This window comes from Oncorhynchus mykiss, chromosome 28 (assembly GCF_013265735.2).
Source record: "Oncorhynchus mykiss isolate Arlee chromosome 28, USDA_OmykA_1.1, whole genome shotgun sequence".
NCBI lineage: Eukaryota > Metazoa > Chordata > Actinopteri > Salmoniformes > Salmonidae > Oncorhynchus > Oncorhynchus mykiss.
Genome location: NC_048592.1, coordinates 18440848 through 18455394, shown reverse-complemented (window position 1 = coordinate 18455394; position 14547 = coordinate 18440848). Strand labels below are relative to the sequence as shown.

General features: G+C 42.0%; 1 protein-coding gene across 10 annotated transcripts in view; it reads left to right on the top strand.

The window, feature by feature from the left end:
* LOC110508665 (microtubule-associated protein 4) overlaps positions 1 to 14547 on the top strand; it is a 52510-nt gene that overhangs the window by 25939 nt on the left and 12024 nt on the right. The window contains exon 1 of one of the 10 annotated variants that reach the window (XM_036967044.1): positions 6980 to 8342. The exons of the other annotated variants lie outside the window; for them this stretch is intronic. Coding sequence (XP_036822939.1) covers positions 7265 to 8342 — 1078 coding nt within the window. The 5' untranslated portion in view covers positions 6980 to 7264. Of the gene's footprint in view, positions 1 to 6979; positions 8343 to 14547 lie in introns of those variants that run through there. 10 annotated transcript variants of the gene reach the window in all.

Genomic DNA, 14547 nt, shown 5'->3' with positions numbered 1-14547 from the left:
TACTTTCAGGTTTGTACTCCAGCTTCAAACTGCTGAAAACACAATGTTTTTGGTTATGGAAAATATATATCACAGCGGTTTAGATGGTACAATGATTCCACACACTATACTTGCTTGTTTTTTCACATAAACTGACATTTTAGGAACCAGGAAATAGGTGAGCGATTTCTGCATAATTCACCTTTAATTGACCAATGAGGCCATCATCTGGTGGTTCAATAAATGACTGGTGGTTATATCAAAGTTTTATCTGTAGCTGTGAATGTGGTCTAGCTGGCTGAAGACACCTCATGAATATTACAGCATGATAAAGCGAGAACACACCTGTGAAGATTCTGCTTGAGGCAGCAGCACTGGGAACCGTAGTCCTACTTTTAGCCACTCGCCGTCTAAAAGAGCACTCTAATATGAAAACGGAAAAACTTTTCAGTATAATGAAAAATAGATAAGTTGTCATCATGATAACCTGAATAGAACGTTTAATTGATTTTAAGCTTCAAACCAGAGAATATCAATGTAATCACTTTCCTCTTGTGGAAACAAGCGCTTGGATCTTGGATTGAGAACAAGATTTCATGTTGTCAGTACAATAGGCCTGAAGCTGAACATAAATATTGAATGATAGCAGGATCAAAACAAGGACACTTGAAAAACAATAGCAGTCATCTCAAATGCTAACCATTTGTATGAGCTTTTGGTCTTAAAAAGGGTTCAGATATTTGACCAGGTCACAATGCCCATATGGGCAACATTCTTGTTGTTGAAACTAGATCAATTATACTATGATAGCTACTAACTAAGGTTGATAACTACGATCAAAACATATCATACTGCAAATATATTCACAATTATGATCATTTTGATTCGAAAAAACAGATTCCAATAATAACATTTCTGGTGACGCTCATTGATTATTACAGGAATTGATTGAAAGACAGCTCACTGCATTTCCTCACGGTTATGTGTTCTGATTTCTCAGCCAGGCAAATTATGTCTATAAAGCCAATATTAAACTCCACTCAGCCAGTGTGGTCTTTTTCCATGTCTCAAGCCTTTCCATTTTTTTTTACCCTGTTTTCGTTTAGGGGCATAATTTGGCAGAATGATTGGATTTAGTTTAATTGGTGTATCCGGATCAGTCCGCTGGACCATCAGATGTGTGACTTCATATAACTGATACTTCATTCGATGTGACACTTTATTTGACTTCATCTAACCCGATTTTGTTGCCATTCCACAAGATAGATTGTAAGAGATGAGTCTCCCGCTGTCTTTTCCTTTGTCCTTTCTCTCCATCATTTGGAGTCCTCTCTCTCTATGTCCCTCTACTTCTCCCCTTCTTTATGTGTTCATTTGGAGTCCTCTCTCTCTATGTCCTTCTACTTCTCCCCTTCTTTATGTGTTCATTTGGAGTCCTCTCTCTCTATGTCCCTCAACTTCTCCCCTTCTTTATGTGTTCATTTGGAGTCCTCTCTCTCTATGTCCCTCAACTTCTCCCCTTCTTTATGTGTTCATTTGGAGTCCTCTCTCTCTATGTCCCTCTACTTCTCCCCTTCTTTATGTGTTCATTTGGAGTCCTCTCTCTCTATGTCCCTCTACTTCTCCCCTTCTTTATGTGTTCATTTGGAGTCCTCTCTCTCTATGTCCCTCTACTTCTCCCCTTCTTTATGTGTTCATTTGGAGTCCTCTCTCTACTTCTCCCCTTCTTTATGTGTTCATTTGGAGTCCTCTCTCTCTATGTCCCTCTACTTCTCCCCTTCTTTATGTGTTCATTTGGAGTCCTCTCTCTCTATGTCCCTCTACTTCTCCCCTTCTTTATGTGTTCATTTGGAGTCCTCTCTCTACTTCTCCCCTTCTTTATGTGTTCATTTGGAGTCCTCTCTCTCTATGTCCCTCTACTTCTCCCCTTCTTTATGTGTTCATTTGGAGTCCTCTCTCTACTTCTCCCCTTCTTTATGTGTTCATTTGGAGTCCTCTCTCACTATGTCCCTCTACTTCTCCCCTTCTTTATGTGTTCATTTGGAGTCCTCTCTCTACTTCTCCCCTTCTTTATGTGTTCATTTGGAGTCCTCTCTCTCTATGTCCCTCTACTTCTCCTCTTCCCTTTTTATGATTGTGTTCATTTGGAGTCCTTCTCCTCTCCATCTCTCCATCCTTCCTTTGCCTTTTCTCTCTCGTCCTTCCACGTCATAGCAGCCTCTCTTTGACTGGGTGCTTGTTGCCATGGATATGGGAGGCGGTTTCCGTAGAGATGGAACAACTCAGGACTGCTGAGATGAAAAAAATGGGGTGTGACAGTCTGGAGGTTGGATTCCAGAAATAGAATTCTCTGACATACTTCCTCTCTCCTCCAAGGCTGTTATGGTATGAGGTGATTGTGCTCAGTAGAATTGGTTGTTAAACTGGTATTCACTGGACACAGACATATCACTAACAATATCACTCACACTGGACACAGACATATCACTAACAATATCACTCACACTGGACACAGACATATCACTAACAATATCACTCACACTGGACACAGACATATCACTAACAATATCACTCACACTGGACACAGACATATCACGCACACTGGACACAGACATATCACTAACAATATCACTCACACTGGACACAGACATATCACTAACACTATCACTCACACTGGACACAGACATATCACTAACAATATCACTCACACTGGACACAGACATATCACTAACATTATCACTCACACTGGACACAGACATATCACTAACAATATCACTCACACTGGACACAAACATATCACTCACACTGGACACAGACATATCACTAACAACATCACTCACACTGGACACAGACATATCACTAACATTATCACTCACACTGGACACAGACATATCACTAACATTATCACTCACACTGGACACAAACATATCACTCACACTGGACACAGACATATTTCTCACACTGGACACAGACATATCACTCACACTGGACACAGACGTATTACACAGAGAATGGTACACTGGAACATATGGAAAATGACTCCATAGTGGCATTGGTGGCTATTATAATTAGAGTGGAGAGGGGTCTATTATCATTGGAGTGGAGAGGGGTCTATTATAATTAGAGTGGAGAGGGGTCTATTATGATTGAAGTGGAGATGGGATCTAATAATTGGAGTGGAGAAGGGATCTATTATAATTTAAGTGGAGAGGGGATCTATTATAATTGGAGTGGAGAGGGGATCTAATAATTAGAGTGGAAAGGGGTCTATTATAATTGGAGTGAAGAGGGGGTCTATTATAATTGAAATTGAGAGGGGATCTATTATAATTGAAGTGGAGAGGGGATCTATTATAATTGGAGTGGAGAAGGGATCTATTATAATTGAAGTGGAGAGGGGATCTATTATAATTGGAGTGGAGAGGGGGTCTATTATAAATGAAGTGGAGAGGGGATCTATTATAATTGGAGTGGAGAGGGGATCTATTATAATTGGAGTGGAGAGGGGATCTAATATAATTGGAGTGGAGAGGGGATCTATTATAATTGGAGTGAAGAGGGGATCTATTATAATTGAAGTAGAGAGGGGATCTATAATAATTGAAGTTGAGAGGGGATCTATTGTAATTGGAGTGGAGAGGGGATCTATTATAATTGGAGTGGAGAGGGGATCTATTATAATTGAAGTGGAGAGGGGATCTATTATAATTGAAGTGGAGAGGGGGTCTATTATAATTGAAGTGGAGAGGGGATCTATTATAATTGAAGTGGAGAGGGGATCTAATAATTGGAGTGGAGAGGGGATCTATTATAATTGAAGTGGAAAGGGGATCTATTATAATTGGAGTGGAGAGGGGATCTATTATAATTGAAGTGGAGAGGGGATCTATTATAATTGGAGTGGAGAGGGGGTCTATTATAATTGAAGTGGAGAGGGGATCTATTATAATTGGAGTGGAGAGGGGATCTATTATAATTGGAGAGGAGAGGTGATCTATTATAATTGGAGTGGAGATGGGATCTATTATAATTGGAGTGGAGAGGGGATCTATTATAATTAGAGTGGAGAGGGGGTCTATTATAATTCGAGTGGAGAGGGGATCTATTATAATTAGAGTGGAGAGGGGTCTATTATAATTGGAGTGGAGAGGGGGTCTATTATAATTGAAGTGGAGAGGGGATCTAATAATTGGAGTGGAGAGGGGATCTATTATAATTGAAGTGGAGAGGGGATCTATTATAATTAGAGTGGAGAGGGGTCTATTATAATTGGAGTGGAGAGGGGGTCTATTATAATTGAAGTGGAGAGGGGATCTATTATAATTGGAGTGAAGAGGGGATCTATTATAATTGAAGTAGAGAGGGGATCTATAATAATTGAAGTTGAGAGGGGATCTATTGTAATTGGAGTGGAGAGGGGATCTATTATAATTGGAGTGGAGAGGGGATCTATTATAATTGAAGGGGAGAGGGGATCTATTATAATTGGAGTGGAGAGGGGATCTATTTCCAAAAAAGAGAATGTTTGGTTCTCTGCAGTTAGATATTTACCATCATACTTGGCCTTGAACGGAAATGATTTGTGCAATGTTTGTTTGTACAGATCTCTGTATTTTTCATGAAGATTATATGAGATTGTGTTTAATGGGTTAGAGTTTGTCCAGGGTACGCCGTCATTGTAAATAATATTTTTTTTGGTGTCCCAACCTGGGGACAGTTGAGATAATGTGCGCTAATGTGATTAGCATGATATTGTAAGTAACAAGACTATTTCCCACGACATAGACACATCAGATATTGCCCGAAAGCTGAACTTGAAAAGTGACAAACACTCACACGGAAACAAACACCCACAAACCAACAGTGAAACCCAGGCTACCTACTGTAAGTATGATTCTCAATCAGAGACAACTAACGACACCTGCCTCTGATTGAGAACCATACTAGGCCGAAACAGAAACCAAACATAGAAAAACAAACATAGACTGCCCACCCCAACTCACGACCATACTAAATAAAGACAAAACAAAGGAAATAAAGGTCAGAACGTGACAAATACATTATGGCCTTTATCTTGCATTTCAAATATGATGTTACAAAAAAATACAAATAAACACGTTTTTGTCTTTGTATTATCTTTTACCAGATCTAATGTGTTATATTCTCCAACATTAATTTCACATTTACACAAACTTCAAAGTGTTTCCTTTCAAGTGGTATCAAGAATATGCATATGCTTGCTTCAGGTCCTGAGCTACAGGCAGCTAGATGTGGGTATGTCATTTTAGATGAAAATTGAAAAAAGGGGCGGATCCTTAAGAGTTTCAGACTTGCCTAGTTAAAATAAAGGTTAAATCAAATCAAATAAATAAATAATGTGGATTATAAGTGTAGTTAAAGCTAGAGTCATCTTTTTTAGAGAGATGTAAACATAAACAGACAGAGGAATATGTTGGACATGGGTCTTGCATAACAATGTCCATTCATGAGAAACTGGACCGTTAGAGCGATGTAATGAACAGAGACAAGGGCTCTGTTTGGGGAATGAGGCTGACTGTTCTCATAGACAGACGTGTTGCAGTGTGTTGTCTAACTTTGACCTAATATTGTGTGTAGGGCTGTAGAAAACACTGCTGTTTGGGAAATATGTTGACCAATGAGGCTTCCGTATGGTGCATTTGTATACTTATCTGAGGAGTGTTGCGTCAGTGGATTAGTATCTTATGTGATCAACTCAAACAATTGCCATCATGACTTTGCAGTGTGAATTCAAATGTGATATTATTGAAATCTAATATCACTTATGCTAGCGGCACATGATCTCAGAAGTTGACAATGTCCTGTGTGATTCCAATATGTTCAGCGTTTTCCCCATATCAACCCCATTGTACTGTACTCCTTGAACAATACATTCCCTCTTTGACTATCCCCTTATACAGTAAATGGGGGACTGTTTTGGGGGGATTAAGTCACCTTCAATAATTTATATTGAATTTGTTTTTCCTCAGGCAGCTGGACGTGGGATGGTGGCAGGGTGGTGGAAGGGGGGGATATCATCAGAGATTGAATTATTTTTGTCTGCCTTCCACGACAGTTGTGAAGAGGGAGGGGTCTAGTACAGGATTGAACCAGTGATGTTAGAGGGAACATTTGGACAGCGTGTTGGTGTGAAGAAGGTCGGCGGGTGTGAATTCAGTTCACACAGGTCTGGATGAGGTGTTTATAACTAGGAGCACTGGGGTTTTTAAGGGTATACTGCATGTCAATGTAGTGTTATCGCACACTTTTTTCGAGGCCAGTCGTTCAATACCGTCCTAACAGAGTAGCCCATAGCATGTGGCAACAGCAGACAGAAGGAACACAGTGTCCACAACCAAGTCCACAAACAACAAACACAATAAACAAAAGAGTCAAATGCTCCAGGCAGGGCCATGAGCCAGAGATGCACACCCAGGGCCCCTAACGGGGGCAGGAAGGCAGGGTGGAGGAGAGGGGCAGTGGGTGCAGTAGTGGGCATGGAACTAAGTGAAGAATTGGAGATGACAGAACAGCATTGAACGCAAATGTATGCCACCAGAACCAGGAAGAGATGTGTAGCACTAATGGATGCTGTTACAGAGAGGACAAATTCATTCAAGTAGAATGGCAGTGGAAACTGGCCCTGTATCGCCCAAAGCTGCTCTCTCTCTCTCTCTCTTTTCTGGGTTTCTAATATAATGCCAAGCTGCCTGTCAATGAGGAGTCAGAGCTGCGGTTTATAGAACATCAAGGGAGGGTGTGTGTATTAGTTAGTGTGTGTGTCAGTGACGTTTGTTTGTGTGTGTGTGTGTGTGTGTGTGTGTGTGTGTGTGTTTGTGTGTTTGTGACTTAGCTTACAGCTCGAAGGCATGAGTTGAGAATCTGCTCTAGCGAATGGGGATATGTTCCGTGGAGTCATGTGACCAAAGCTCTGTTAGGGCTGTGATGTCAGAGAGGGGGAGAAATGGAGAGAGAGAGAGAAGGAGAGAGAGAGAGAGAGAGAGAGAGAGAGAGAAGGAGAGGGAGCAGCATTCAGTTCAGCCTCACAGCTTCATCTGATCAGTTCAGAGCACAGAGAGAAACACACAATTACTACACCAGCACACAAATAGTCTGTACTTCACAGAAACACCAAATACCAAAGATAGAGTACATTACCAGCCTTCCTTACAGCCAAGGGAAGATTCCTTTACTTTGCTGTCTAGAAGAATCTAGAAGGTTCTAGAAGAATCTAGAAGCAGCGGAGAGAAGAGAGAGAGAGGTGAGGATGTCTTCTCTCTCCAATCAGCAGCAGCAGAGTGGTGGAGGTGGACAGCGCTGTGAGTATACTGAGCTGGGCAAGGTGCCCTCTGTCTCTATGGCGTCTCCTCAGCAGGCCCCCCAGGGCTGTGACCGGCAGCAGGACCAGATGGGACCACAAGGTTTCTGGGGCAGCCCAGGGGCACCCAGGCTAACTGACGAGGACAAGCTGTCAAGCCTCTTTGATGGACCTTCATCTGGATCAGGGTTCAAGGTGGAGTCGTCTGACCTCAAGGTGCCAGGGAGGATGGGTGTTGGACTCGGGGCACCTTTGGGTCTGGGCAGTGCTTGGGAGAGCCCCACAAATTCCCTCTCCTCTTCACCCTCTCCAGCCTCCCCTGGGAAACTCTTCTCTACCCCGGGACGAGAACACAGGGCCAATGGAGCTGCAGCCCTGCGGGTGTCACCTGCTGTGCAACATGACGCCTCACCGTTCCCCAACACACAAAAGGTGGACAACTGTGTATGGAATCCCTCCTTCTCTGGGCCACCCCACACAGGCCTTAAGCCTGCTGTTCAGACTTCTGCACCTTCACCTGCAGACAACTACTGTGTCATTGGTGTTGTCAACGACAACTACTCTAAGGGTGGAAACTGCACTGTGTCAGGATTCTCTGAAGACCATGATGAGGACACAGGGCCTACTTTACCTCGAGGAGGAGGGACCGAGCAGCAACACAAAGCCGTGAGGCGCGCCATTTCTGACTGCTCCCACCTGTCTGTGCCGGGTAGCTTTGACTTCTCCCAGTACCCAGTGCAGCCTGGCGGACTAGTGGACCTGCCCTCACCTGGAAGTAACATTATGGGGTCCAAGTCTCCACACTCGGCTGTGCAACGCTCTCTGACAGTGGGGGAAGAGAGAAAATCTGTGTCGCCCACACTCTCTCCTCTGTCCCCACTGAGCCCTGTCAGGGCCCCCAACTCCCCTCCCCCTAGGAAAGGTACTGGTAATGGGATGTCACAGAGCCAGAGTGAGAGTGTCCTACTGCCGGTTCCCCTCACTGGAAAAACCTTCAACATCATCAATACCAAAAGCTCCATTGAGGGTAGGTGACTGATATGATTTGAGGCCTATTCCTCTTGGTGTTTGGACTAGCTCTCATTACCACATTATAACATGTTGCTCATATACACCTTAGACCTGGCTCCTCTATCTCTCATTGGGTATGTAAATAATGGTGTACACTGATTTAAGTACTTAAATTTGGGAGTTTATTTGGGATGCCTGACCATATAGATCAGTGGGCAGTGGTATTCGTCTGGGCTGGCTGTTTGTTTTAACTATGATGGTGTGCTGAAAGAGAAAATGGAAGGAGCTAAAAGAAGAATGGATGTAATACAAATTTTAAAAAATACAAAAAATACAACAACAACTAGAAGTTGTGGTTTTTGGTATATTTTTATTAGGATGATGTGCTTCTTAAACAATTTAGTGTTTTAAGGGAGCAGAAGGGTTTACAATTCAGAAAGAATAATTGAAAGGAAATGTGTACATCCATTGTTGTGTCTACACTCCATCAACATTTTGCTTTGACAAAATGTCACAGGCACCAGAATACCATCGTTGAGGAGTTCTGGGGTTTGATACAGAATTAATAGTATGTGTGTCAAGTTCCTCTGAATATGAATGTCTATTGAAATGCTGAGGTTAATTTACCATCTCAAACTCCCATCTCTTCAGATGACTGTGTTGTTCAGTGATACATCACATCAAGTGGCACTCCAACAAGTGGCTAGCACTAAAGGAAGGGTGTGTGATGGATTTGAAATTGAGTCTGGGTATCCATTTAAACAGAAAGTAGTCATTTCTGGTGGCACCATGTGGGGACTGGGGACTCTTGGGAATGCTTTCAAATTGCATGACTACTCTGTGTTTTTCATATATACACTTAGATTCAATAACACTAGACAAGCAGGCAGTCTGGAGCCTAAGGCCATTTTGCTTGCCCTATATACTGAATGTACAAAACATTAGGAACATCTGCTCTTTCCATGACATAGACTGACCAGGTGAATCCAGGTGAAAGCTATGATCTCTTATTGATGTCACGTGTTAAATCCACTTCAATCAGTGTAGATGAAGGGGAGGAGACAGGTGAAATGACTATTTTTAAGCCTTGAGACAATTGAGACATGGATTGTGTATGTGTGCCATTCAGAGGGTGAACTGGCAAGACAAAATATTCAAGTGCCTTTGAACGGGGTAGGGTAGTAGATGCCAGGCACACCAGTTTGTGTCAGAAACTGCAACACTGCTGAGTTTTTCACGCTCAACAGTTTCCAATGTGTATCAAGAATGGTCCACCACCCAAAGGACATCCAGTCAACTTGACACAACTGTGGGAAGCATGGAAGTCAACATGGGCCAGCATCCCTGTGGAAACCTTTCGACACCTTGTAGAGTCCATAACATGACAACTTGAGACTGTTCTGAGGGCAAAAGCAACTCGATATTAGGAAGATGTTCTTAATGTTTTGTACACACAGTATTAGAGCTCTCTTTCACCTACAGCTAGCCTATCGCTATATATCTCACAAAGACACCATCATGACAATGATACATCTGCATCCTTCAACTAGCGACAGTAGGGAGCAAGCAGAAATAGCTGGCAGCATCCTCCTGCTGTAACAAGGGTAGTTTATACCTCATGGATGAAAGTCATGGGGAAATGATCTCTCTGCTTATGTGGCTGTGTGTTTCTGTATAATGCAAGGTCATTTCAAAGACATCCTGTACAATATGCACACATGTACTAATTCTAGCAAATGAGCTATATGCATTATCACTTCATATTTGTGTGTGCATGTGTTTGTGTGTGTGGGGGGGGGTGGGTGGGTGGGTGGGTGCATGCATGTGTATGCGTGTATATGTATGCGTGAGTCTGGTGTGTGATGCTGGTCGCCTGCAGTAAAATATCATGAGCACCATCATGTCCCTGTGTGTTAGTCATGCTCTATGTGACAATGTGTTTACACCACTGGCCAGGCATACAGAACGGCTCTATATTAGTCTATAGTGTCTATAGTGTATGTTTATACCACTGGCCAGGCACACAGAACAGCTCTATATTAGTCTATATTGTCTATAGTGTATGTTTATACCACTGACCATGCATACAGAACAGTTCTATATCAGTCTATATTAGTCTATAGTCTATGTTTATACCACTGGCCATGCATACAGAACAGCTCTATATTAGTCTATAGTCTATGTTTATACCACTGGCCAGGCATACAGAACAGCTCTATATTAGTCTATAGTGTCTATAGTCTATGTTTATACCACTGGCCAGGCATACAGAACAGCTCTATATTAGTCTATAGTCTATGTTTATACCACTGGCCAGGCATACAGAACAGCTCTATATTAGTCTATAGTCTATGTTTATACCACTGGCCAGGCATACAGAACAGCTCTATATTAGTCTATAGTCTATGTTTACACCACTGGCCAGGCATACAGAACAGCTCTATATTAGTCTATAGTCTATGTTTATACCACTGGCCAGGCATACAGAACAGCTCTATATTAGTCTATAGTCTATGTTTACACCACTGGCCAGGCATACAGAACAGCTCTATATTAGTCTATAGCACAGGTCAGCACCAGGCGGTGATTTCTCTTGGTCCCCTGAAGTTTGTAGTAAAAAATATATACACTGGACACCCCTTAAAATTTGTGGATTCAGCTAGACCGGCCACACCGTTGCTGACAGGTGTATAAATTGAGCACACAGTCATGCAATCTCCATAGACAAACATTGTCAGTAGAATGTCCTTACTGAAGAGATCAGTCACATTCAACGTGGCACCATCATAGGATGCCACCTTCCCAATAAGTCAGTTGGTCAAATTTCACCCCTGCTAGAGCGGCCCCGGTCAACTGTAAGTGCTGTTACTGTGAAGTGGAAACATCTAGGAGCAACAATGGCTCAGCCGCAAAGTGGTAGGCCACACAAGCTCACAGAACGGGACTGCCGGGTGCTGAAGGTCGTACAGCATAAAAATAGTCTGTCCTCGTCGGCAACACTCACTACAGAGTTCCAAACTGCCTCTGGAAGCAGCATCAGCACAAGAATGGTTTGTCAAGACTAAGATCAATGCCAAGCGTTGGCTGGAGTGGTGCGAAGCTCACCGCCATTGGACTCTGGAGCAGTGGAAGCTTGTTCTCTGGAGTGAAGAATCACACTTCATTATCTGGCAGTCCGACGGATGAATCTGGGTTTTGCAGATGCCAGGAGAACGCTACCAGCCTCAATGCATAGTGCCAACTGTAAAGATTGGTGGAAGAGGAATAATGGTCTTGGCTGGTTTTTCATGGTTTGGGCTAGGCCACTTAGTTCCAGTGAAGGCAAATCTTAATCCTACAGCATACAATGATGTTCTAGACGATTCTGTGCTTTCAACTTTGTGACAATAGTTTGGGAAGAGGCCCTTTACTGTTTCAGCATGTCAGTGCCCCCATGCACTAAGCAAGGCTCATACAGAAATTGTTTGTCAAGATCGGTGTGGAAGAACTTGACTGGCCTGCACAGAGCCCTGCACAGAGCCCTTCTAGGCAGAGTTGCAAAGAAAAAGCCATATCTCAGACTGGCCAATAAAAAGAAGATATTAAAATTGGTAAAAGAACACAGACACTGGACAGAGAAACTCTGCCTTGAAGGCCAGCATCCCGGAGTTGCCTCTTCACTGTTGATGTTGAGACTGGTGTTTTGCGGGTACTTTTTAAGGAAGCTGCCAGTTGAGGATTTGTGAGGCGTCTGTTTCTCAAACTAAGCACTCTAATGTACTTGTCTTCTTGCTCAGTTGTGCACCCGGGCCTCCCACTCCTCTTTCTATTCTGGTTAGATTCAGTTTGCGCTGTTCTGTGAAGGGAGTAGTACACAGCGCTGTACGAGATCTTCAGTTTCTTGCCAATTTCTTGCATGGAACAGCCTTCAAGAATAGACTGACGAGAATAGACTGACGAGTTTCAGAAGAAAGTTCTTTGTTTATGGCCATTTTGAGCCTGTAATCGAACCCACAAATGCTGATGCTCCAGATACTCAACTAGTCTAAAGAAGGTCAGTTGTATTGCTTCTTTAATCAGGACGGCAGTTTTCAGCTGTGCTAACATAATTGCAAAAGGGTTTTCTGGTGATCAATTAGCCTTTTAAAATGATTAACTTGGATTAGCTAACACAACGTGCCATTGGAACACAGGAGTGATGGTTGCTAATAATGAGCCTTTGTAAGCCTATATTCCATAAACAAATCTGCCGTTTCCAGCTACATTAGTCATTTACAACATTAACAATGTCTACACTGTGTTTCTGATCAATTTGATGTTAATTTAAATGGACAAAAAATGTGCTTTTCTTTCAAACACAAGGACATTTCTTAGTGTCCCCAAACTTTTGAACGGTAGTGTATATACAGTACCAGTCAAAATTTTGGTCACACCTACTCATTCCAAGGTTTGTCTTTATTTTTATTATTTTCTACATTGTAGAATAATAGTGAAGACATCAAAGCTATGAAATAACACATATAGTAACCAAAAAATTGTTAAACAAATTAAAATAGATTTTTGTATTTGAAGTTCTTTAAAGTAGCCGGCCTTTGCCTTGATGACAGCTTTGCACACTCTTGGCATTCTCTCAACCAGCTTCATGAGGTAGTCAACTGGAATGCATTTCAATTAACAGGTGTGCATTGTTAAAAGTAAATTTGTGGAATTTCTTTCCTTCTTAATGCGTTTGAGCCAATCAGTTGTGTTGTGACAAGGTAGGCGTGGTATACAGAAAATAGCCCTATTTGGTAAAAGATCAAGTCCATATTATGGCAGGAACAACTCAAATAAGCAAAGAGAAATGACATGAAGGTCAGTCAATCTGGAAAATGTCAAGAACTTTGAAAGTTTCTTCAAGTGCAGTTGAAAAAAAACATCAAGCGCTATGATGAAACTGGCTCTCATGAGGACCGCCACAGGAAAGGAAGACCCAGAGTTATCTCTGCTGCAGAGGATAAGTTCCTTAGCGTTACCAGCCTCAGAAATTGCAGCCCAAATAAATGCTTCAGAGTTCAAGTAACAGACACATCTTAACATCAACTGTTTAGACGAGACTTTGTGAATCAGGCCTTCATGGTCGAATTGCTACAAAGAAACCACTATTAAAGCACACCCGTAAGAAGAAGAGACTTGCTTGGGCCAAGAAACACGAGCAGTGGACATTAGGCTGGTGGAAATCTGTCCTTTGGTCTGATGAGTCCAAATTTGAGATTTTTGGTTCCGTCCACCGTGTCTTTGTGAGACGCAGAGTAGGTGAACGGATGATTTCCACATGCGTTGTTCCCACCGTGAAGCATGGAGGGGGAGGTGTGAGTGCTTTGCTGGTGACACTGTCAGTGATTTATTTAGAATTCAGGGCACACTAAACCAGCATGGCTACCACAGCATTCTGCAGTGATACTCCATCACATCTGGTTTGCGCTTAGTAGGACTATCATTTGTTTTTCAACAGAACAATGACCCAACACACCTCCAGGCTGTGTTAGAGCTATTTGACCAAGAAGGAGAGTGATGGAGTGCTGCATCAGGTGACCTGGCTTCCACAATCACCCAACCTCAACACAATTGAGATGGTTTGGGATGAGTTTGACCACAGAGTAAAGGAAAAGCAGCCAACAAGGGCTCAGCATATGTGGGAACTCCTTCAAGACTGTTGGAAAAGCATGCCAGGTGAAGCTGGCTGAAAGAATGCAAAGAGTGTGCAAAGCTGTCATCAAGGCAAAGGGTAGCTAAGTTGAAGAATCTAAAAATATAAAATATATTTTGATTTGTTAAACACTTTTTTGGTTACTACATGATTCCATATGTGTTATTTAATATTTTGTAGAAAATAGTAAAAAATAAAGAAAAACCCTTAAATGAGTAGGTGTGTCCAAACTTTAGACTAGTACTGTATGTATATTTATATACAGAGTAGGTGAACGGATGATTTAAAAAATGAGTTTAATTCAGGAAATCTGTTTCAAACAAATAATAATAATTATAATATATAAATAATAAATATATAAATAATTCCCACAAATAAAAAAACAGACATATGTAACCAAGGTATGAAATTAGTTATTTTTTCAATACAATCTTTTTGGGGCTTAGTTGTAGTCATTTTGTTGTGTACAAATTATTATAGTTATGTTCTGGCCCCTAGACCCTCTGCTCTGATGAAAATTGACCCTCGGCTGAATCTAGTTGCCTACCCTTGG